This window comes from Lutzomyia longipalpis, chromosome 4, assembly GCF_024334085.1.
Source record: "Lutzomyia longipalpis isolate SR_M1_2022 chromosome 4, ASM2433408v1".
In the NCBI taxonomy this organism is placed as follows: domain Eukaryota; kingdom Metazoa; phylum Arthropoda; class Insecta; order Diptera; family Psychodidae; genus Lutzomyia; species Lutzomyia longipalpis.
Window position 1 is genome coordinate 9558679 of NC_074710.1, and position 25961 is coordinate 9584639.

The window sequence follows — 25961 nt, forward strand, 5'->3', positions numbered from 1 at the left end:
TTATCGATTTCGCATGGCAGGTATATATACGCTGCGGAATGGGGAGCTTTGGTTGTGGAATTAAAGTGAAACAGTGCAGAAGAGAAGTGGAAATTGGGGTAACAAATTCATTTGCAATTCATACGCTCTCCAACAACCCACCCCTTTGGCTCCAAAAAAGAGGATAGACTCATTCAAAAGCCACGAGAATGGGTAATTAAAGCCACAAAATTTCACTATTATTCAACTTTATTTATAAAATGTTTTACATGAGAGTTCTTCTTTCTCGTTACTTTATGGGTTTTTCTTTATCATCATTTTTTTCGTATTATCTAGGTTGCAGTTTTCTTTCACTTTTTTTTTCTTTTATCTACACTGTACAAATTACACTGTCGTCCTGAAATGTCCCAATACAGACATTTATTTACACGTCTGCTTGAGAATTTTACAAAATTGGCATTTTTTTCTCTTCATTTTCCACACATTGGAAAATTCAAAATATTCCAAAAACAAACCATTAGTTAAAAATGTTTTTTTGATGTGTGTATTGGTTATATTAGTTGGTGTTCCACTTCGTGGCCAACACCAAGTATTGTAATCGTCGGATTTTCCGACCACCTCAGATCGGGCTCAAACTTGGTATGAGCACGTTTCAGACAGCCTACATTCCAAAACTGGTGGTGGAAAATTTTTGATCCGGCCGGCCTGCCGGCCTGCCGGCCTGCCGGTGGTCCATACTTTGTCTTATAACTCGAGAATGGTAGAAGATAGAGACTTCCGGTTTGAAGTTTTCTATAGAAATGTGGGTGTAAAATTTAATTTTTTCACATTTTCAAAATTCAAAATGGCCGCCGTCCGCCATTTTGAACTACCATCAACCACTTCCCTTACCGCTAGAGGTCTGAAATTTTAGTATGTTGTAGAGCTCAGTGAGACATTTTTATCAATAATTCATACTTGAAAATCGGTCAAGCGGTTTAGCAAATATGGCGGCCCAAAGCAAAAAGTGTTTTTTCGATATAACTCGAGAACGGCTTGACAGATTTTGACCATCTTGGTATCAAATGAAAGGTTTCGAGAAGCCCTACAACTGTCTAGAACATTTCAAGTTCTAAAAACATCCACAAGAGGCGCTAAAATCAAAAACAAAAATTGCCTAACTTTAAGGGGCAATATCTCCGAATCCCCATTAGGCAAATCTTTTAAATTTTGATATGTTGTAGCAGGACTAATAATCTTGCACCAGTCCAAAAATGAAGAAAATCTATGTCACCGTTTAGAAGATATAGCCATTTGAAAAATTCTTGAATTTGAAAAGTTCTAATAGCCATATCTCTTGAACGGCTTGTCCGATTTTTCTGAACTTGGTATCAAATTAAAGGTTTTGCAATTCCCTACAACTTTCTAGAACATTAGAACCCTGTAAAACCATTCTTTTAGGGCAAAAAATGCCAAAAACTGTTTCAGTAAAACAAATAGCCGCCATTTTGTGTTCTAGAGGTCACCTTGAAATGTATCGAAATATATGTCAGATTATAGTTTATTTCAAGACCTTTCCAAAACTGGTCAATAAATTTCTGTAGGTCTTATAGAACCAGAGATATGACCATTTTTATCCATCAAATTGCTGAATTTCACAAAAAAAATCAACTTTGCCTACTAATTCTGCTCACAAATCGCACTACAACGCATAAACAAACTTCTACACGTTGTGGGACACCAACTCTTATAACTGGACGCGTTATGATTGACTTTTTCTAACAATAAGACGCATATTCCTTGAAATTCTTTTTTTTATTCAAAATTTGTATCTGTTCTTTAATTTTTCCTTAAACTGACCACACTGAAGAAGGATTGTCTGCTAAAAATTTCTGATTCAATATAATTTTTTAAGTCAGACAGAACCCATCCAATTAAAATAATTAAAATAATTTAAAATAATTATTAGGTATTAGGTATTTAAAAATAATTTTAAACTCACACATTTTACAGCCAAAATGCTATAAAACAATTTGTTAAAAATATGGTTTGTGTCTGGAATATTTTTCGAATTTTCTTTTTCTTTCTCTTTTCTTGTTCATCCCTTCACATCTCTATAGTACCTAAGTTTTTTTTTTCTTCATTTTCACAAAAAATGTTGCATTTAATTTTTTATTTTATTTTTTACAAATCCTACGCTTTTACTGCCAACCTCTTCATATTATCTGAGACATCTACTTTGACATGTTTTTTTTTCTTAAATTTACTTTCTATTTATTTCTAAAATTTCACCATACGATTAAACAGAAATTTCCTTAGGATTCTGTCATGGTCTTTAATTTATTAGTTCTTTTCTTTTTAATATAAATTTTGTAGCACCAAACTTATTGAAAAGGTCGTCAATTTGGACATGTCCTTAAAATTGGGATTAAGAAGAAAGCAAATTTACCATTTTTTTACGTATAATTTCGTCAATAGAGGGAGTTGGTGGTTGCTGTTGGATTTTTTTTTATTTAATTTTTTTTTAATAAATCCAAAGACAGCAAACCCGTCTACGTGTGATTGGTTTACAACGCATGATCATCTTGCTCTATACAATCTCACCTCCGAATTTTTATTTATCACAATTTCTTGTCGTTTTGTCATTCCAAAAATTCCTTACTTTTCAATTGCAAATTGTCCAAAAATTTTAACAGATTTTTTTTATCTCTCACTTTATTGCTTTTCCAAAGTCTCTTTTTTATTTTTATTTTTTTGAAAAAAGATGAGTGGGAGGGATTTTTTTTTGTGGGAGGATTTTCTATAAAAAAAAAATTGTAAAGTTACTTTGTGCAATGTGTGAGAGGTTGTATTTAATGCGCGCCATCTCTGAATGCAGCACTGAATTTTGAAAAACAATTTACTATGTACGAAAACACAATGATTTTAATTTTATTAAACTTTGTAAATCTTTTGTGATGAAAAATAAGTTTTTTTTAAGTGAAAATATTGTATTAGATGGACGAAAATTCCCTAAATAGAAGATTTTATTCTTCCATCTCATCTTTTTCGTAAAAGAAAAAATTCTCCACCATGCAAGATTGATCGAAACTACATCTTTCTTCATTTTCTTTTTTTTATATCTTAAATTTTCATGTGGGTTCCATCAGATTAATTTTTTTTGGATTCTTTTGACACGACATACACTGACATTTTTTTTTTGCTTAAAATACATACTATTTCTAAATTTTTCTTCTTAATTTTTCTTTAATCCTAACAGGATGAATTGTATTTTAGACCTCTTTCTGCAACATGACACTGATTAATTTTTTTTCTCAGGATTTACTATTTTATTTCTTTTTTTTTCATTTACACCAAATACTATTTATTTTGACATTTTTTTCACTTGACTTGTTTTTCTTTAGTTTTTCTCTTAATAAATAACTTGCTTATATAATTTTTTTAAATTCTATTTTTATGCTGTGAATGTGATTTTTTCCATTGATTGTGCCTACACAATTTGAAAATTGTTTTACATGTTTCTGTGTCGAGAAGTAAAAACTCTTGTTTTCACGCATTTACCTACAAACTCCTTCCCTTGGTTTTTAATCCCCTTTCATCGTTTGCGACTATAAAATTAATTATTGCATTAATACACGCGATTGATATTGCACAGAGTGATTTAATTTTTTATTTCTGCTATGTCCTCTATTATAATTTAACATTTCCTTTTTATACAGAAGCAAAAAAAAAAACCTTTAATGGAGGCAACACATATTAGAAGTTTTTCTCGGGGGGTTCTTTTATTATTTTTCCTTCAGAAGAAACTTTGTACATTTTGAAGCACGTCAAAATGGGGGTTGCGCAAGGGGGTGGAAAGTTCAAAGTGTGGGGGTTGCATTGTGGAAAAAATCTGCATGACAAAAATTAATTTCTTGTTAACATTGAGCAAGTAAAAAATTGAGATTTTTTTTTTCGGGAAGGATTTGATTAAAAAGCACGACGTTTGCGATGAAAAGGACAATCAGGGAGGTGCTGAAAAAAATTGAGAGTTTTTTCAATGAATTGCAATGCAAAGTTGTTCCATTTTTTTTAAGAAGAGCAAACAGTCAATATGTTGTTTATTCATTGCTTGAAATATTTGTATTTTTTGAAATAAAATAAAATATATATTTTTTAGGTTATATATTTTTCAAATTTTATTTCTATTCTGTATTTTGATCAAATAAATATAGAAATATTTATCCGAGAAGTATTTAGAAATGATTTTACAAAAAAAAAATCTTTTCGTGTTATTTTTTCAACGAAAACTATTGCGGAAAAATAAAAGAAAAAGTCTCTCAATTCCAATGAATAGAACAACTTTCAACTTCACTGTGTCAACTAATATTCAAATTGGAAAGTGTCAATTTGTGTTCTTTGTGAGAAATAAAAAATGATGTGGTTGGGTTCTGGAGGTGAAAATGCAATCAGCGACCCCAGAGGGATGTCCCACCAATTGACAGCTGCGATCTAACTGCCGACCACATAATTAGAGGTTTCCGATGGAAATTTCACAGGAAATTGCCATTCGAAGTGCCCCTTTTATCGATGGATAAAAAGCCCTCTGAGTGGGTCAAAGGGTGTTTAACTGCTTAAAAATTTGATATATATTTTTTAATTATTTTATTTTCATTTATATGTATAAAAGAAAATTTTATGTATTGAGGATCGCAACTTTTCCAGCAAAGTGTTGTGAAAATAATTTTTAAAACTTACTCAGTATGAAGTCTCCCGATGTCTACCAGGCGCCTCCATTGTGATCTATAGAAGAATTTTTTTATTCAAAAACTTTTATATCTTTACTAAAAATTGAAAGAAAATTCAAGTTTTACGTATAAGATTGAGAAAATTATGTTGCTCAGACATTCTGTGGATACATTAATCAACGGTGAAAGAGTTTAAATGTCCTTGTAATTTTTTCCAGAGCTTTCGACACCGTTGTCTGTCTACTTGAATGATTGGATTTTTTAAAAATTATTTCTTCATTTAATTGTCCAAAATATTTTTATAGAAGAATTCATAATTAAATGGAATATTTTATACATTTTTTTAAATAAATATTTTAAGAATCTGATACAAAAATAAAGCAGTTAAATGCCCCTTGTACCCAGTATATGTGTATAAGAAAAAATAGTCCATTCAGCAGCTAGGGCTTCCGCATTTTTTTTTTAAATTTGAAAGGATATTAAAGAAGAAAATGAGAGAATATTTACTTATTATTGTGAAGATAAAAGAGTTTTTTCCTTTGAGCTATTTGGTCCTTCAAGAGGCGACGATGGTGGTGGTGGTGCTTTCGGAATAAAGTTGTCGTGGATGTGAAAATGGGGGATTTGCGAAGAGTTAAGTTTGTGGAGGATGTGGAGAGATTCTTGTGAGATGGAAAAGGAGAATGAATGATGGTTCTTAACATTAATTCTTCAGCTAATCAGATGGGATATCGCTATTAATTACATTCTTTTACTTTTACTACGTAGGATGTCATCCCCTCTATCTACAATGTGCTCCTACAAATGCCATTTATTCGCATTCCACTGCATTCTCTCTGCATTTTACAAAAACCCCTTTCTTACAAAACTAATGTACTTACATTTATTACACGTGAGAGAGAGAGTGATGTATTTCAGGACGATTCTCTACACAAACGATACTTTATCCTTTTTTTTACAAAATTAATAGAGTCTCAAAAAATATATAACTTCTACTGCTACAGCATTGTTTATTTATTTAGTACAGTTTACAAACGAAGATTTGTTTACAATAAATGAAAAAAAACTTGATAATATTGTAACAAACTAGCATTTAAAACTTTGATTAGATTTTTTAAGGTTCTTAAGACAAAAAAAATGCTAAATAAGCCCTCCATTCTCGTCTGACTAGGAGAAATCAAAAAAATATTGATTAACCGTCTCTGTACAGATTTTTAATTAAAATAGAAACTATTTGAATTTTTTTTTTATTATGAAAAACTACCCCAATTTATTTTTTAAACCCCCTTCTATTTTCTATCATTTTTTCTCAGATCCTTTTTAGTTTTTTTTTCTTCTTTTTTTTTACATAAAAATGCCTTGGATAATTTAATATTTACAATTCTTCCTCTTATGATTTCTCAATTTATATCATTCCTTATGTTTATGGGATTCAAAGGGTTTTTTCTTTACTTTCTTTTCATATTTTATTTTTCAAATCTTTGCCAAAACCCCCTTGAATAATCACATATTGGGTTTTATTTTTATTATTCCTCAACAGACCACATTCTTGGCTTCTCAATTGGGCTATACACACACCCCCATTCCCGCGTAAATTTGGTTCAGAGTTCAATTTAAAATTGACACTGTGACCTTTCGGCGAGGGGAGGGTCTATAAGAAGAATCAACAACTACACATTTTATTTACACAAACACACACAGATTATCAGCTTCTGCCAACTTCCCGAGCACACATCCGCAAACTTAAGGTGCAAGAAAGTTTGTGGAGAAGAGGGGTAGAAGAGCCACAGGCAGGAGTGCCAGGAAGTGCCTAAGATTCGTGGCATTGCTGAGGCCCATCGTTTCCGTGGCGGAACTTCGTGACACTTTACTCCTTGCTGCACCTTCGATGATGTTGTTGCTCTCATCCTCCTCCAGGACGGGAATGTCCAAGTTATTTTGCGTCACGAAGCGCGTCTTTGTGCTACACGTGAGTGGCGGATGCCACACTTTGGTTAAATTCGGACTATGTGCCTCAATGTACTCCGTGCCCTAAAAGAAAAAGAAAATTTCGTAAAATGAATAAATTTTCGTATTTTTTAGAGAGAAAGAGAGTAAGAATTTACGGAGGGTTGGATGAAAGAATCAATGGAGGAATGGAAGTAAGAGTTGAAGAAAGAACTCAACTATTCAAGGTATGTAGAATTAATGAAAGTATTCAAGGAAAAGTTGAAGGAAACATTGCAGGAAAAACTGAAAGAATTGAAGGGAAATTGAAGAAAGAAAAAGAAGAATTTAATAAAGAATTGAAGGAAAAATTAAAGGAAGAATTAAGAGAATAATTGAATGGGGAGTTGAAAGGAAAATTAAAGAAAGAACTGCAAGAAAAATCAAAGAAATGTGTGAAGGAAAAATTAAATAAAAAATTTAGGAAGAGAAAGGAAGAGTTTGAAAATAAAATTGATGAAAGAACTCAACAGTTCAAGACAGAGTAGAAGAAGGGATAGAAGAGAGAAATGAAGGAAGAATTGCAGGAAGAATTGGAGAAGGAATAGAAAGAATTGGAGAAAGAAAACAAAGATTTCAAGGAAGTATTTGAAGGAAAAACTGCATAATGATTTAAAGGAACGTTTATGACAAAGTTCTTTTAAATTTAAATAGATTTAATTAATTAACTAAAGTATAAAACAGAGAAATTTCATGAAAATTTGGCTATTTAAATTTATTTTATAAATTATTAGAAAATAAATTAATTATAGAATTATTTTCCATGTTTAATTTCCATAAACTAATATAAAATTTATTATAGTTGGGAAATAGATAATTTTGTGGCAATATTTCGTGTAAATAAAATATACTATAAAACAATAAATTTACCTAATTGGCGCAGAATTTGGCATTAAGCGCCCTATTTCTGTATGAAATACCAAATTCAAGCAATTTAATTGATTCTGATTGAAATATGGAAATATTTATCGAAATGTTCTTTATTTGATACAATCATGAAAAACTAATTTTTCCACGCTGAAACATTCCGGGGGAAAATGTCGAAGATTTGTACAAAATTGAATTTCTGTAAACCCCTTGGGGGTAAAGATTTTCTAAATTGTGAGATTTAAATCAATACAGCAAATACGAGTGATGTATTAAAAATCTAATGGGATTTATTGGAAAAGAGGGTTGTTCGTTCTTTTTCTTTTTAATCAAACAGCTTTCGATATTTCTTTACCTCTCAACCTCAAACCCTCAATTTTTTTTATCTTATAATCCAAAAGAAAATTTGCCATAGGCAAACACGTCTCACAGTGCGAGACGAACCAATCCGCATATCAAATTCGTTTGCAATCCGATCACTCAATATTCTTGTGCAAAATTTGCCGGAACTCAATAATGCTACCTTTTGTGTTTGGTTCTCTCCTCTTGTGCTTCCTTCACTGCCATCGTCGGGGGGATGAGAGGGAAAGATGTGAAAAAAGGGAAAATTGCCCGGGTTTCCTCATTCGTCTTTTATTGTTATTAGTATCGTGCATCAGACATAGGGTCCTCTCTCTTCTAGCAATATCATTTTGAGTATGTTGTCTGCGCACCCCTCATCGGTAGCCCCCGTTCATTGGAAACTGCCTTCTCTTTTGTACATACAGCCATAACCCCCCTCCGCCAACTCTTGTACCTCTCACATTATGATATTTTCATCAGGAACCATTCTCGTAATTTATGTACATCCTACACCTAGCTATGTATGTTTATATCAGACCATTATGAAGGGACCTTCTTTTTATTGAACAACATCAAATAAATTTTCCCATCGGCGTGTGTGGAGCTTCTCAACTTCATACACGATGGTGCGGAAAAGATACTGAAGGAACTAAGAAGAAAATCAAGGAAACTACATATATCATGGGAATGCGAGAAAGAAGAATTCAGAATTGCATAAAAGTCTATTAAAGAATCAAGAATTCTATTATTTTATTCGTCCCAGTTCTTATTATTTTAATTTAGTTTAGAATCAGAAAGTAGAAGAAGGTCCGTTGAACGTAAAAAATTTTAAAGCTAGTTCCACAGAACATGAGGAAACATAAAGAAAAATTCCATCAGACCCATCAGACGTAATTTTTTCAAGGTTCCGCAGAACATGAGAAACCAGGAAAAGTTCCATTGAGCCAAAAAAGTATGAAAGTCTCGAAAAAAATTTAATATTAAAAGTATAATATAAAATAAAAAAACGGAATCAAGCTTACAGAAAACACGAGAAATAATGAAAAATCCGCCAAACATTAAAAAATAACAATTCTAAACTTTTATTATATACCTACTTAGAAAACTTTTCTTATTGAATTGTTGCTTAAACAAAATTTATGTATAATATCAATTTCCAACGTGTTAAAAAACTCTAAACTTTCTTAGAAAATGTGGTAGTCTCTGAAGCTCCCAAGTATTAATCTCTTTTCCCTGACGAGAGAAAATCTATTGCTTCTGAGAACTCATTGAACTTTTGGTACATTTAATTCTTTGACTTTGCACATGAGAGCACCAACTTTACAGAAACCCTGAAAAATGGAAACATCTCAATGGCTTTCCTCAGATTCAATCCAGGCAGTCCAGGTGCTTGGGGTGAGGGGGTGGGTGTGTCTCTAGCACGGTAAGATTGGAAAAGGTAAATTACCGAACACGCTACCTTCAGTTATCGTCACCCTAGAGTCACTTCTGTCTGTGTGAGTAATCAATTCTCTGTGATGGGGATGGGGGTTTCAATTCCAAATTGGGGGGTTGAGGTTGAAACTTTCCAGGAGCCAGGAACTTTTCACAGACACCCACACACACACACACGTTTAATCCTTAATTCCACCCCCATTTTGTGAAGAAACTCACCCCACTCTAAGTTTACCCTGTGACCTGTTCAGGGAGCTTTCTTACGAAAAACCACCCCTGTTCAATGGAGCATGTAGTGCGACACATATTAATTAAACCTCCTCATGTCCTAATGACTGGAATTCCCTTTCGGACTCATGGGGGTGGGTGTACTACCCAGCAAAGGAGCACCGACGAGCACCCGACGCCCCTTTGATGGCGCAAAAGCAACTGTGTAGCAGCCAAGAGGGCGCTTAAATAAATCCCAGACACTCTCGTGTGAAGCCTAAGAAAAGTTTATGAACTTGTTGGTGCATTTCATAATTAAACGAACCAACAACAAGGACTCATCATTACTCTGAGAGTTTTATCCCACAAAATTTTGAGTGTGGGTGGGGTGGTTTGATATGAAAGTTTGGCAAAAGATCACTGTTAAGTAATACTAAAAGCACATCTTTCATCGCTCTTTTGCATTCAACACAAAAGCCCCAAGATGTGCTTTCAAGCCATACATAAGAAAATCTCTCCAATGAGATAATAAAGTATATTTCAAAACTTAATCCTCATTAAGATCTTCCTCTCAAGTTATTATGGTTTTTATATAGCACACAAACCCAAACCCTTTTGTGTATGCAAGCAAGCTTGGCTTTGTGGCATTTCTGACTAGACAGAATTCTGTTTGAGAAGATCCCCCCTCATACTTTTGTAGTACAGAGGGGTCTCTGTATGGGAAGCTTTGTGCACAAGAAGAAGCTTTAAGTTTCCTTACACTAAATCACAAATTTTCATTGCATTTTCAAGCTCAAAAACACAGAGTAGCGCGCTAAAAGAACGTCGAAAATTTTTATAATTTATTAGTTTGTTTTGCCAAAACCACAAGAATATTGACGCGTCGACGGGATATAGAATCAATTCGATGATTTATTGTCTATTGAACCACAATTTTTTATGGATTTCCTCCATTACTATGAGGGTTATGTAGGAGAACAAAAAATTGCAGGATTGTGCAAACCACACATAAACTTCGCCAAGCTGTGCAAATTACTGTGTGTGTGAAAAAAAAAATAAAAACATCCCTTCATCCACATTTTTTAATTCAATAAAACTCCAGGGGAGTGCATTGATGTGTCAGCACACATTAGGTGAATTCTGTGGAAATTTTTAATTTTCTTTTGGGTACTCTGTGTATTCTCAGAGAAAAAAATTGTGGAAGAATGGGGCTAGAAAATTTAGATAAAATTCTTTTCTACATCTGATGGAGCTTCGAAGAAAAGATTATTTAAACAGAATCTATTGCTAATTGTAAAAAAAAGAATAAATCTTCTACAGAATCGACGACAATAGTCAGTTTGAGCCAACAAGTGCTTAATCATGATTGAATCAATCAGACTGAACAAATATTGACAAATAACCGATAAATGAATTGATTTAGTCAATCGATTGACTGGTTGACCAAGGATTAATCAATCTCAGGTAAAATTTGATTGTTCAGTAATTGATCCTCTATGCAGATCTACATTGACTCAAGAGTAACGAAGAATATTGAGGATTAATCAACTATTTACCAAATATTGTTCTTTAAATTTTTGTCAGTCAATTTATGCCCAATTATCGCGCAATCATCGGTCAATCACATAAATTTTTTCAGTTGCTACATTTTTTTGGCTTTTTCTTTTCTAATATATTTTATTTGATGTCATTTCCAAAGACATTTTCTAAACAAAAAAAATTAAAAATTACTTCAAGAAATGTTCAATTTTCACTGAATCTCTTCTCTCAATTTTCATGCGCAACATTTTATTGATTGATCAACAATTTAGTAATTATTGTCTATCAAATAGACTTAATCAGAATTGGACATTAATTGTCTAAATTAAATTGATCAATACTTGAGTAAATATTGCATATCAATCAGTTTGATCAATAATTGATCCTCTATGCGAACCTACATTGACAAAATATTGGGCAAATTTTGTTTACTGGCTAAGCTAAATGATTACCTATCAAACTTAGAAGAAGAATAAATTCTTTAAGAAAGAATAATTAAACAGAAAAACAGAAAAATAGTTCTTGTTGAGCATCCAAAAAGACATGCTTGAATTATCCCCTAACAAAACCTCCCCTGCAGCTGTAATTGAAATATGTGGATGTGTTTAGAAAAGCTTTCAAACATTCCCCTGCAACTGCACAAAATTGCTTTTTCACTGCAAAACATCTTACATGTATATATTTGAAAGTTTAGTGCTTTTTGGGGTCGCTTTGAGTATGAAGAAATGTCTTTTGTTGCACATAAAACCTCTTTTATCACACATCCCCCATGGTGCGAGGGTGTGAGCCATACGATGGGGTAGCTTATCAAAGGAATACCACATCCCAACCCCATAAATGTATCATCCTTGTGCCTTTTTCCTTTGACATAACCCCATTGTGTCTCCATAAGGGCGGTGTGCGGGGGTGGTAGTACGCGTCAGGAGGAGGGTGCTATGGTGTACAAAAAAGTTCTTGATGTGAGACATGGTACAATGACTTGATGAGGAGGTTCTTCCTTTGAGCTTGGGTATTTCATTAGGAGCAAAAAGAGAATGTGTAAGGAAAAAAAAAGAAGATTTTAATTGGCGTCAGTGCACATATGCGCTATGTTTGCAAAGAAATGAGAAAATTTCCACCCTTCAAAACACCCAAAGGGACTTTCTCAACAGCATTGCAAAAACTCCCGTATAAACACAAACATCAAACGATATTCACGACTAGGAGGTACTTATACTATATGCTTTTTCTACTTAATATGGAGCTGTGGATAAAGAAGGGATAAAACAGATGTATTGTTTATGGCAGAAGTGGAACACCTTTTTATGACTGAAGGGGGTCTAATTAATTTTTTATTCGCTATATTCATACATAATGACATTAAATTTTCTATTTATTTGTATTTTTTAATGAAAAATTAAGAAAAAAAAATTATGTAATATGTTTTCCAATCGCCTTTGTTTTAACTACGACAATTTGGAGATTTCTATCTCCTTCATCAGGTATACAATGCTGTGGAAAATTTACCACCGACAATTTGAATACTGTTCTAGTTACTTTCTTAATTATTTCTTGAATTTTTTTAACATGAAAATCTATAATTTACCGAATAATGAGCCTTATTCAGCGACCAAGAAATCCCTAAAATATTTGAGTTTTGCACTGTAATTTCAAGATTTCAAGCGACTTTCAAGGGTTTCTTGGTCGCTGAATAAGGCCCAATGTTGAGGTTTTCACACTGTTTTGCATAAACTGCATAAATGTCAATCATTCTGCTTTAAATGAAATTTGAAAGAGAAAGAGAGAGAAGTATTTAGCCCCTAGACAAAAGGTCTCCAGTATATGCAGTGTTTTTAATGCAAGTAAGCATTCTTTATCTACTCCATCAGAAACTCACAGCAGTGCTCGTAACAAAGAAGAAATTCTCAGGATATTGCATGCATTGTGGGGTGCCAATTTATCTCGATGTCACCTGAAATGTCATAGCACTGATGGGGGTGGTTTAGCGAGGGATTTTGGGGGTAAATATATTCCTGGAATTCCCACTTTGGCTGACAAAACAAATGGAGCTGCATAATCCTACCAAACAATTGAATTAATAAGCAATTTTTCTAGAAAGTTTATGCACCCTTTTCATCCATTTTTCATCCACTCCCACCCCAAAGTACCCCCATATATTCCTTCATCCACAAACCACAAGAATTGCATATTGCTGCATTCGGCGTCAAAGGGATTTTCACTATATGCGGGGGAGATTGTTTCGAGAACTTTTGAAAATCTTCCCATAGAGAATTTTCTCATGTATGTGCGAAGCTCGTTTGAGGGTGCTAAGGCAGCTCCCAACACATTCAGTCCTATTGTCGCGCTCTGCAAGAGGCGCGTAATGCGCCAAAGGGAACTTGAAAGATCAAAGGGATGAATAAATATGCCATAGGATGTCTCACAGAGTCACTTTATATTCACACTTTTGACGCTTTGATGAGCATATGTGAGACAAAAGTTGCTAAAGAAGTCACTAAATTCCACCCTTGTACCATGACAACCTCCCCCACAGCACCATGCAATGATGAGGTACTAATTGAAAGCGCGACGTATACAACAAACCTCCTTAAAGATGCAGTGGGTTGGAAAAGCTTCGAGTTTTTAATTATAAAGTGAAAAATTGTGCAAATGCAAAAAGGAAATTGTAGTAATTTTTGTAATTTTTAATTACATAAAAGGAGAAAATATAAATTACTTTGATGATTTGAAAGAATTAAAAGAATTTAATTATTATGAGTAGTGTTTTGTGTTTTATATCTTTGTTTTCTGTTTAAAGTTTATTAAAATTATATCTTTGCTTTCATTTAAAGGAGATAAATGCAAAAATAAAAAACATAGAGAAAAGCAGCTAAAGAATAAAAGAAATGGACCACTAAAAAGCTATTATGCGAAAATGAAAAAAAAATCTAATTTCTAATGTAATTTTAAACCTTTTCGCGATTTTGGGTCAAACAAAAAAAAAAATTTTTTTTTCAAAGTTATAAATGCATCAAATTCACACAAAAGAGACCAAAGAAGACGTTCTCACTGAGAAAAGTCCTCTGAAAGCATCCACGGCTTCCACAAAATAAATATCGTGATAAAAAGAGCGTAATGTTTCAATTTTTTACGTGGACGCGAAATGGTTAAATCAATTACTTAAGTTTAGTTTGTCTTACAAAATTGAATAAAAAAAAATTAAATTAAATTTTTTAAAAATATTTTGTGATGAAATAAAAAAAAATTGATCAGTTGCACAGTAAAATTCTTTCCATTGAAGACTTTAAAGAAATCTAATTCTAAATCTAATTCTAATCTGGAAATTTAAATGAATTAAGTGTTAAGCCAGTATTTATTGGTTTGTTCAATATTTATCCGGATTTATAACCTAACATTTTTTACCATTACATTCAATGGGGATGAATGAGGCAGAAAATCAAAATTGTACTAAAATGTGAATATCTTAGGTTAGAAATCCGTGGAAATATTGGACAACAAAAAAAATAAGTAAAAAATCGTTTCTTTTATTAATTTCTCTCTTTTCTATAATTTATTCCGTAAAATATTTAAAAAAAAAAATACTTTCAACCTTTTTAGCTGTGATTCTTTCGAATTTCCGTACGTCATAAATAAATTCTAGCTTCGTATTCTTTCACACAGGATTTTCTTTGTGTATATTTACTTTAAGAATTAGATCGGTATGAAAGGTAAATTTAATATAGAATTTCTCGCTTATTAGGGGCTTCCCTTTTATTTCGTTATTTCATATAACAATTGCTTTGGAGAATTCAGGTGTCATGGGGTCAAGTGGGGAGAAGATTTATGTGATTAGAATGGACAAAAGAAAGGGGAGGTGTTGAGAATGTGGCTATGTTCAATTATTTATCGGAATCCCATCATCACCTTATTTTCCCTTCATTCCCTTTTACTTTCTTTCTCTCTTTTTCAATCATCAACCGAAAAAAAATCAACCCCAATTTCCTTGCATTCCCTCCCTCAATGGCATTATGGTTAGTTTGTTACCAACCCTCTGTGCACAACCTGTGTGCCTCCCCCGCACTCCCGGCTTATCCCGCAAAAGGCGGCCAAAATTGATTGAGGGGTTTGGAAATAACCACGGAAAAAAAGTGAATTTCTCTGTAATTCAATTCACCCTCCGAGAAAATGGGATTGTGGTGTTTTCCTTCCTCCAGGAAATTCTTCTCTCTTTTTTTATTGTTAGAATGTAATAGAGAATTTGACTCACCGGAATTAATGTATTCTTGGCACCCCAGCAGAGTGGCTTGAAGGATCCACGACGCGTTATTCGCTGAAAGCTATCAAATTGATTTGCCCAGTCGTAGGTCACAAGTCGCGATTCAAGCGTCATACCGGCCAATTCTGCCGGAAGGAGAATCAAGACGGGATTGGAGTTGCTGCAATAGAGAAGAAAATCACATTTTAGCATCCCTATTGGAATATTTTGTCTCTCATGGGAAAATTGAACATGCACACAGAATCCCCCGAGGGTGGAGGGGGTAGGAGTTGTGGGGAGGTAGTGGGTGGTTGGGATTTAAAGCCTTCACGGAGCACTGATCCCAACCGCCACACACTGAGACCCCCTGGAGAGAAAACTTTTCTTTGATTCACTCACGCGCATTGTATTGGAAAGAAGTGGATGGGGGAGGGTATGGTAGTCCCTGGGACCCATCCCTCGCAGGCATGTCAAAAGAATTTCACATTGCCATATGTCTGTGTCATGTGAAAAACACATTTGCTTGGAGAATTTCCTCCATGCAACATATTTCAGCACAAAAGCGAAATGGAAAAGCCGAAAAGGGAAGATTGGTTGCAAGTCTTGGCGTATTTTGTTGGCTGTGCCTTCATTCAGTTTAGGAATACATATTACATATCTATGTAATAGAATTTCCGGGAGTGATGTTGAATACCTTCCCTAAAATGCAATAGAGTGCATCGATTGAAGTGATAGCACAGAGGACGATATAAGTAGAAGGACAACCGAGGAATTTGAACTAAATAACAGTCAAGATGCTGCACAATACCTAGGTGGCAGCACGTGAGTCTGGTTGTTAAAATTTTTTGTGGGTCCTTTTCAGTAAGCCTTATTGGTTGTACTTTTCGAGCGATCCTCAAATGATCAACGTCCTCGAGCAATTTCTTTTGCAAACGCATGAGTGAAATTCTTGTGCAAGAAGGGAGTTTAAAATCTTCAGCTCAATGCGAAAATTCTAATTCTTAAATAACTTTAAGAACTTTTAAGTTCAAAGATGCATCCGTGACGCCAAAAAAATTATCCGTGACGTTTTAAAATGTATCCGTGACGCCAAAAAAATTATCCGTGACGTTTTAAAATGTATCCGTGACGCCAAAAAAATTATCCGTGACGTTTTAAAGTGTATCCGTGACGCCAAAAAAATTATCCGAGACGTTTTAAAATGTATCCGTGACGCCAAAAAATTTATCCGTGACGTTTTAAAATGTATCCGTGACGCCAAAAAATTATCCGTGACGTTTTAAAATGTATCCGTGACGCCAAAAAAATTATCCGAGACGTTTTAAAATGTATCCGTGACGCCAAAAAAATTATCCGAGACGTTTTAAAATGTATCCGTGACGCCAAAAAATATATCCGTGACGATTAAAAATGCATCCGGACGCTAATAATGTATCCGTGACGATTTAAAATTTATCCATGACGATCAACTTTGTATTTTGTTAGTTTTTAGAGTATAAATGAATGAATTTTGAGATCTTTTTGGCGAATAATCCAATAATCCAAAGATCCGAAGATTTTTATTCAGATAAAAACCCCTTGATTTTCCATAAACAATCAACGGTCGATTTATTCATTATCTAAAATTTATTGTCTAATTTTTTGTTGATATTTATAGATTGGCGAACACTAAGTATTTCTCTATAGAAGCTTGAAAAAAATATTGAAAAAAAATTATAAGCTCTTTCTTTTATCTGTAAGGGGACAAACAATTTTTTATTAATTGAAAATATAACAAAACGCCGTAATCAAAATATTTTTATATGAAAAAGTCCGTTTCAATCTAGAAAATAAACATCTTTTTGAATATTACAAGTCTCACATTTGCCCGGGGGCTTCAACAAGCTGTTGTAAAATAATAAATTTTTTTCTCGTCATTTCTCAACGAAGATTGGCTCAAAAGGAGAAGACCCTTTTTAATTTTTATGATTGGAAGCTAGTGGTGCCATCTAACAATTGTGCAGCATGAAGACTTCCGGTTGTCCCTCTATATAAATCTATTATACTTAAAGGTGATAGTTTTTAAATTGCCACAAAAAAATTCCTTCAAAATCTTATAAACAAAATCATTTACAATCCTTTATTAAGCTATCCAAGACCTCGCCGTGGAGAAAGAATAATTTAAATCTTATAAAAGAATAAAGGGAAAAATTTCTATTCAAAAATGAAAACATGTTCTGTATATTTTATTCATTTCAATTGCTTCACTCTGTTTTCAAGAAAAGTACTTTGCAACTACCTCCAGCTTTATGCGTCACAATTTAGAAATGAAAGAAGAGAATTTCACCAGCAACAAAAAAATCCAATTCAAAGAAACTGAAGAAAAAACTTCAATCATGGAAAAATGGGAAAAATGTATAACATTGCACAAAATCTTTCACAACCCCATGTAATGGGGAAGAGAAAAAAAAAGAGCAAATCAGCATAATTTTCGCTCAAATACAGAAAAATGCAAAATAATATTCTTCCAATTAAAATTCCAAATGGAATAATTAAACTTTTTTTCCCCACTGCTGATTCTTTGCAATGAATATTTTACACTAATGAGTTCATTTTATTGATTTCTTCGTTGCAAAAAAAAAGAAAATTATCCAAAAAAAATACTCACACAGCTAATTCCTCGATGCCCAGTGAATGTAGGACGGTGGGAAGGCTTGGGAGGGAATGGCACACTGTTAGCTCCTTCTGGCGTGGGTAGTAGAGTGCTAGAACAAGGCAGGTCTCCTCCCGCGTTGTCTTCCCACCCAGTGTTATGGCTTTCCTCGTTGAGCTGTCATACGTGCACTCAGCCACCAATCTATCCCCCGGTAGAGCCTTCACAGGTGCCGCCAAACGACGGAATTCCTGATAGTTGGCATCTGTATTGCTGTCCTGCGCCACCGGGGGTAGCTCCTCATGCCCACGGATTTGCCTCAGCCTCACTTGTTTTCCAATCTGATGCGTTCGCATCATAACACCGAAGACATTGATACCCGACGGTGGGAAAGCGGCCTTTGTGCAATCCTCAATGCAGTGACCCTCGGAGATTACCCTCTCCTGCCCCGGAGGAATAATGTGACGCCAATTTGGATCAATTCCTGGTGGAAGGACAAAGAATTTCGCATTACAACGTGAGATTGAAGAAAGAAGTTCAGCAAGAGTGGATAAATTTTAGAAAATCTAGATAATTTCCGATTTTTAATTTCATTTTTAATTATTTTTTGTTTAGAAATTTCATAAAAATTCAGGAATTAAGACGTCTAGGTCACCAAATATTGATTCTAGAGCATAGGGTAGAAGTTTTTGGAAGAATTATGAACAACAGAAAGCTTTAAATTGTCAAATTGTTCGTTAAAAATCCTCTTTTAAAAATTTAAAATGTAGGTACCGTCATCGGGGGCTACTTTGCAAAATATTTTTCAGGAATTATTTTAAAAAATTGGTGATAGATAAAAAGATGCGTCCTTTTGCAAAATGCAGGTTGGGATCTTAGCTTTCAGAGGATATTCGGGATTTCCCCCTCCCACCACCCACTTCTAGCCGCCATCTTAAATACCAAACCCTCAATCGCCTCAACCGGAAATATAACAGAAGCGATTAAGTGTTTGGTATTCGAGATGGCGGCCGGAAGTGGGTGGTGGGAGGGGAAAATCCCGAATATCCTCTGAAAGCTAAGATCCCAACCTGCATTTTGCAAAAGGACGCATCTTTTTATCTATCACCAATTTTTCAAAATAATTCCTGAAAAATATTTTGCAAAGTAGCCCCGCGTTTTACAAAGTATTAATGATGGTATTAATTTTTTTTTTATTGGTTTTGCAATTCTAACTGATAAAATACATTTTTTTTTAAATTTCTTACAGTTATTTATGCTTTTGTAACCTTTTAAAATACTACCTACTTTCTACGGATACTTACTTAAAAAAAAAATACTTTACAAAATGTTATTCCAAAATTTGACATTACTAATTCATAATTTGACATTTATAAAGTTTGACGTTTGAATTGACATTTGGCTTTTCCTTTCTAACGTTCAACATCTCTTTTCTAAAGCGTTTCATGTAATGTTTGACGTTTCTTTTCAAATGTTTGACTTTTCAGGGGAATCATCAGTATAATGATGGCACCCCCTTTAAAAAAAATGTTTGACATTGGAATTAAACGTTTGACATGTTTTTTTTAACGTTCAATTGATTTTTTTTCTTATATTAGATATTTTTGTAATGTTTTACATTTCTTTCCTCATGTTTTTCGATTTTAACTGTTTTAAATTCGATTTTAGATTTTTTTTTCCTGTAAAAACACTATTTTATCATTAAAAAAATTAATTTGACATTCAAAATAAAAGTTTTAAGATTTAATTTTATTACAAATTAAAGCCACAAATCTTGCTCTGTTCATTGTGGAAATTGCATTGAAAATTCAATAAAATATCCTTAATCTATTTCTCGTTCAATTCTATCTTGTAAGATTGGAGAAAATCAAATATATATTGTAAATTGTATATAACATACCAACAGAGAGAACGCCGGCATCGTACTTCCTGAGGGCTTGTGTGTAGTACAGACGAAGCCCAGAATTGTCCACCATGGGTGGTGAGTTAATATTGACACCCACCCCATCCATGGCGTGATGATAGTGAGTTTCCATCATGTAGTAGCGCGCCTGGTAAATGTCAAGTGGGTACCCAACTTCTTGTGGAAATGTGAAACCCTGAAAAGGACGATAGAGAGAGGAGTCAATTACATGTTCCTTTTGTTTACCACACAACAGTACACACATACATAGTTCCTTGCTATAAGCAATATCCATTGAATTGCATTCGCAAGAACCACCCCACACCCCCAATGTACTTCCCCATGCATCCATAGAATGAAAAGCACCAGGCGTCTCCACGGGGTACCGCAAGTTTTGCAATAAATTGAGCTTGACGAAGAGTGTGTGATTTGTGCAAAGCGCACTATCTTTCCCTTTTGGAGTGGCACAAATGCACAATTCAGAAGGAACACCCACCACACACTCCCCCTCAATCCCTGAGAAACCCTTCTATCGATGGTGAGTAAAATATTCCCAAGAGTTTTCCATCCCCCCACACCCCTTTCGCTTTTACATTTGAAACTTCCCTGCGAATTATTCGGTCCAAACATTTCTCGAGTATTACCCCCGACGAGGCACTAAGTCGGGTGCTTTTTTGGGGGTGGGATGGGGAGGTGGTGGCACTCAAATGGTGGTTTTTGTATAATAAAAAATTCACATGAGAAAAGGTCCACAGAAGAAGGAAAAAAAGTTAAGGGGGAGAAAATACACTCCATCATTTTGTCTTTTATCCCCATTTCCATTTGGAAAGAAAATTGTAAAGTGTTTGGTTGTACTTTCTTTAGTGTTTTGCCATGTAAGGAGCAAAGGAAAATTCATCCCCCTATCCGTCTGTAGAGTCTATGAAAATTGAAAATTTCCACATAGGGATTTTGACACAACTACACGCAGCTCCTCCGCATGTAGCAATGCTTGAATTTGTGTGCCTTGTATGCTAAAAATTTTTTTGTGGGGAAAGGGTGAGAAAATATATGGATAGAGGGTTGGATTTGAGGAACTTTCCTCCAACAATTTCCTCCATTTTCAACCCTCTCTGTGTAATGTTTTTTTTTCTCTTGCTTCTTTTCTCTATTTGCACACCCCCGCGCGCTTGAGAGGTTTCAAAAGTGGAGTAGATGTACCATAAACATCCCCGTAGAAGTGCACAGAATTCAAATTGATTTACCTCCACCTCCCGTATGTTGGGAAAAAAGATGGACTTGAGGAGTGTGTGGATGTGAAATGGCCGAATTGGGTGCTTGTTAGGGATGAAAATTCGGGTAAAGGACTTCAAAAGATTTTAATGCGAATACCACATCATCAAAGAATTGCTGCAGTCACCGGGGCTGAAAAATTGGGGTTTCATAAAGGAAAAAAAAAGTGAAAGGTCTCACTAACGAGATTTCTCAAGATTCTTAAAAGATTTAGGAATTGTATAAAAATATAAAGGCTTTTTAGTCTATTGTTGGGAAAGATTTGTTAAGCAAAGGGTGTTTGCAAGGAGCGCAAGGAGTTTTTTATCAGCTGAATGTTTTAATTTTTTGGAAATTTTTCCAAATACTTTCCAAGATATAAAGGTTTTTATGGATATCTTACTAAAAACCGAAACACTTGTTTTTGGTTTGAATTTAGTACAGTTTGCATAGAATTTAGTATTTGTTGGGCTTGAATTTAGTACACTTTGGACCGGAATTTAGTACACTTTAGACTTTAATTTAGAACTTTTTATGATTTTTGTCTTTGAACCTTTTTATGATTAAAAACTGAATATATAATATGCATCTTGTTTATGCCTGATTTTAGTACGGTTTGGAACTGAATTTAGTACTCCTTGGACTTGAATTTAGTACTCTACAAGCTCTTGTACACAATTTGAGCCTCCTTAAGACCAAGAATTGTTTACCTATTGAATATTTTGATATTTTTGGCGATTCATCGGAAAATTTTTGAAACTTTGTTGTAAGATCAACATTTTTTTCAAGATAGTCGATAAATATTCAAAAAAAAAAACTTTCTAACATTTTCATGATTAATAATTCCAAATTATCAAAAGACAGTATTTGCGGGCATTCGTGATGTTAATAATGGGAAGAACCATTTTTTAAATTGATTTAAAATGGTGAATCTTAAAATTCCCAAACGAATTTTCTTTTTTTCTCTGATAGAAAAATTTTAATTTCCATTCAAGCATTCCCTTTGCAAAAAAAAACTCCCTTTTTATTACACAAAAAAGGAAATTTTCTCCCATTCAATTGGAACCATCCTCATTGCCACTCTTTGAGGGCTTCTTGTACAAGCAACTTCCGCAATATATAGATTCAAAGTTGCCTTCCTTCTCTGTATTCTCTCGTTTTTGGATTTAACATTGAGAAAATATCGCACATTGATGGTGAAGTGTGTGATTAGGACAGTAAAGTGTTCTCCTCTATTGGCTAGGACATCTCAAAATGGGGTTCATTGTTATACCAGAAAACTACCAAATGCTATGGGATATATATATATATTGTTGTTTCCTATATATAGAGTATCCATCAAGACGACAGAGAGTGGGGAGAATGGTGAAGAGAGTTTTGTAGAATTTTCCACTTCCATCACATCCAACCCTGGGGAGGGCTTAACTCCGTAATTGGCCCATAATGCCATGAGAGTACTCCTCTGTATACTACTCTGGTTCTATATGGCCTTCAATGTGAATTGTGTGTAAGCAATTTCCCTCATGGGGAATTTATTTAAATTTTCCGGTAAACCATTTAAATTGAAGTGCTACTTCATAAGCTCCCCTCTCTTTCCCATTCTGTGTGATTTCTTTCACAACCCCCATCCCCTTGCATTGGTTTGTTGTTGCTGCTGCTGTAATGTTAAACCATGAATGGCTACGTCCATGCCTCAATGCGCTGTCACCCTCAATTTGCCCTTTGATGAAAAATTAATATTCCTATAAAAGCATATAAAAAGTGCACCCTGCATTGGCGCAACCACCATGATTTTTTAATGATTTAAATGAAAATGTAATGAGGTTTCCAGCTATATGAAAAAAGGATGAAAAAAATCTCTGGCATATTGCGTGTTTAACGTAAATTTCAATTAACTTTTTTTTTTTTTCATATATAAAATAAAACCAATATGTTGTATGAGTTGACTCTCATTGCGATATTTTCAAACAAATTACATTGATTCCAAAAATATAAATTATTCTTTCGGTTTGCACCAGGGCGACAGGGGGCAAAAGAACGCTAAAACGTTGACAAACAGCTGAATGAGAGAGGTAAGATAACACCGCACCTAACTTTTCGTGCTGAAACCCATTGCGCGGTATAATGGAAATTAATTTGCAAGGAGATATTCATAAAGTGCAGACGAATGCTAAGAAAATTGAATTTATTCATTGGTTAGTACAAAATTTGCATTTTATTCAATTATGGGACTTTTGACCCCAAAAAATTTTGCACCTTTTCCCCCCATCGAGGTTCACCGCTAATTTAATTATATATCCTCAGCATAAGGGGGGGATAATGTTATTCCATATGGATGAAGATAAATGGAATTTTCAATATTTGAGCAAGAGAGATATTTTATTTCAAAATTTTCTTCAATTTATTCATAAAAAAACAATGAAAAATTGATAAAAATAAAATTCTCTAAATAACCTTGGGGACAAAATACATTCTCCTAATTGTTTATTTTTAATTAATTTAATTAACCCAGATTTGCTAATTTTAAGCTTTTCGCAATTGTGCTTTTTTAACTTTAAGTGCATATAAACTGGCGTAGAAAATTGAATGGATTCAATTAAATGAAGGATTTTAGGAAAGTTCTAAGCAAAATTTCAAAAATTTTGGTTGAGATTTGTTTTTTTTTTTTAGTCATTTTTGGCGTCAATCTTCGCGATAATTAAAAAAAATATTAATCATTTCAAGACTAAGGGGTAGATTTTGATAAAATCTTTTCTTTTTTTTATAACAACAGAAAAGTTTCTGTAAGATTTTGATAAATGAGTGTTTTTAAAATCGTTCTATTTTCGTTCTAGAAAAGAAAAACAAAGAATTTGTTGTTCAGGAAAATATAGTCAGAAAGATCTCTGAAGAAGCCTGGAAAAGTAATTTTCCTTAAAAAATCCAATGAAAGATAGAAATAAAATGTCAAAATCTTATAGGAATTTTCCCAGAACACCAAATATGTTATAATTGACGAATTGTAAGGAAAGAAAAGAAAATATTTTTTTTAAGAATCTACCCCTAAAATGATAAATTTCAAAAGCTAAATCAAGAGCTGTATCTGAAGGAATCACAATTCTTTAGCTGAAGGAAATTCTTTTAAACTTAAATTGACTAAAATTTGTAATACATATATAATCAAAACAAATTCAAACTAAATGATTTAAAAAAAAAGCTTTTAAATTCTGGCTAAAGTCCATTATCTTAAGACAAGAATAAAGTTTGGGAGCTTGAAGTTTGAATTTTCAAGCTTTCAAGTTCTGGAAATTCATAAAAAATTTTTTTGACAAAAGAATAATTTCATTATATTTCAAAATCATGCCATTTTTTAACACAGAGCTTAAAGCTTTAAAGTAAAATTTAATTTTACAACCAAAATTCACAGAGTTTTGCTAAATCTGAATATTTTGTAAATAGGGGAAATAAAGCTAGAGATGGTTTTTTTTTTCAACCAAAAAAAAGTCCATTAAAACATCCCTTTCACTCACCCACATGTACATAGTTCTCGCCTGAGCATCAAATATGCTTTTGTGTTATGTACATATATATTGGTTTTAGTGGAAGTCCAACTCCCCCATGAAGCTTTTGTGCAATTCAAAACAACTCACAGTATTGATTACTTGCACACAGCTCATCCACCTCGGTTTAGCTTTTATATGTACATATATGGTTGAGGATGAGGAATCTCCTAAATCACCCATGTTCGCAAAAGTGGAACAAAGCTCTCGCGCGCTTGTGAGAAAATTCGATGGCATCCCCGAGTGTCATCAATCTTCCACTTTTGGATCGCTTCACCTTATATGGTAGGGGTGGTTTAGTGTTGCCAAGAGTGGAAGTATGGGGGAGGGAGCTGGTGTGTATGTGTGCCTTTGTCCCCCAAAACTAAGGATTTTAATTTGGTAGCTATGTTGGGGGTGGCTCTTGCAAAGAGCTTTTAAACTTTAGCCATTATTGTATGTGTGTATTAATACTCACTTCTGATCCTCTGGCCCAAGTGGCGACGACAACATTGCACTGTCTCGGATTGTCCGGCTGGAAACAAGGGCGTCCTTGTTCCCGTGACAGCATCTCGAGTTCACTGGAGGATCCTTGACATTCGTACAGGACAATATGATGCATATACGGTCGACTGGCTGTAGATTCAAATACTGGTTCGTACTGCAAGAAAATTAAACACAAGTTACAGGAATGATTTAATTACACACAAAGCACACAAAACGAACTATTTGTCATGATTAAAAGGTCACATTGTCGCAATGTATGCACATGACCTCACAAGACCTCTATGACCAGTTTAGATGGTTTTTTTAAAGCAAAAGGCAAAATAGAAAATCAATTCATAACGAAGAAAAATATTGAGGGAAATTGCATGCATATAGTTTAGTAGAAAGGGATGAGAAAAAGGAATTAGGGGAGGGTAGGCATAACTATTTGCCAAGATCAGAGATAAATTTGTTGGCAAGACCTTATTGGTTTTCTTTGAAGCATCCCGACTTGGCATATTTGTGTTTATTTTTCGATTTATTTGCAAGAATCTTTCAATATATACAAGATAAAACTGTCATCAAGGGGGCAAATATCTGGTTAGCATTTTAGATTTATTCGTTAAAAATTACATAATGTTTCTGGGATTTATTGGAGCTTTCAGAGTGCCAAATATAATTTTACAACACAATAAATTGTGCAAAAATTGTTTGTGGCAAATCTTTTAGTAGCATAGATTGACTTTCAAATCAGCAAAGACATTCTTGCCATAAATGCATAAAACTTATGCGTCAGTACTTCAAGCGAAGCATATGCATTTGAATAAAAAAAGTTAAAATTGTGGGCGTGGTTTGTGGATCTTTTTCACTTAATCTT

General features: G+C 33.9%; 1 protein-coding gene across 1 annotated transcript in view; it reads right to left on the reverse strand.

Annotated features, from left to right (window-relative positions):
• Positions 1-210: 210 nt before the first annotated feature.
• The window catches only part of LOC129796083 (MOXD1 homolog 2), a 271362-nt gene continuing 245611 nt past the window's right edge, over positions 211-25961 (reverse strand). Inside the window, exons 6-10 of the mRNA XM_055837796.1 lie at positions 25077-25259; positions 19827-20025; positions 17942-18410; positions 15307-15475; positions 211-6716 (exon numbers count right to left, since the gene is read on the reverse strand). Of these exons, the coding sequence (XP_055693771.1) occupies positions 6429-6716; positions 15307-15475; positions 17942-18410; positions 19827-20025; positions 25077-25259 (1308 nt within the window). The 3' untranslated portion in view covers positions 211-6428. The remainder of the gene's footprint in view (positions 6717-15306; positions 15476-17941; positions 18411-19826; positions 20026-25076; positions 25260-25961) is intronic.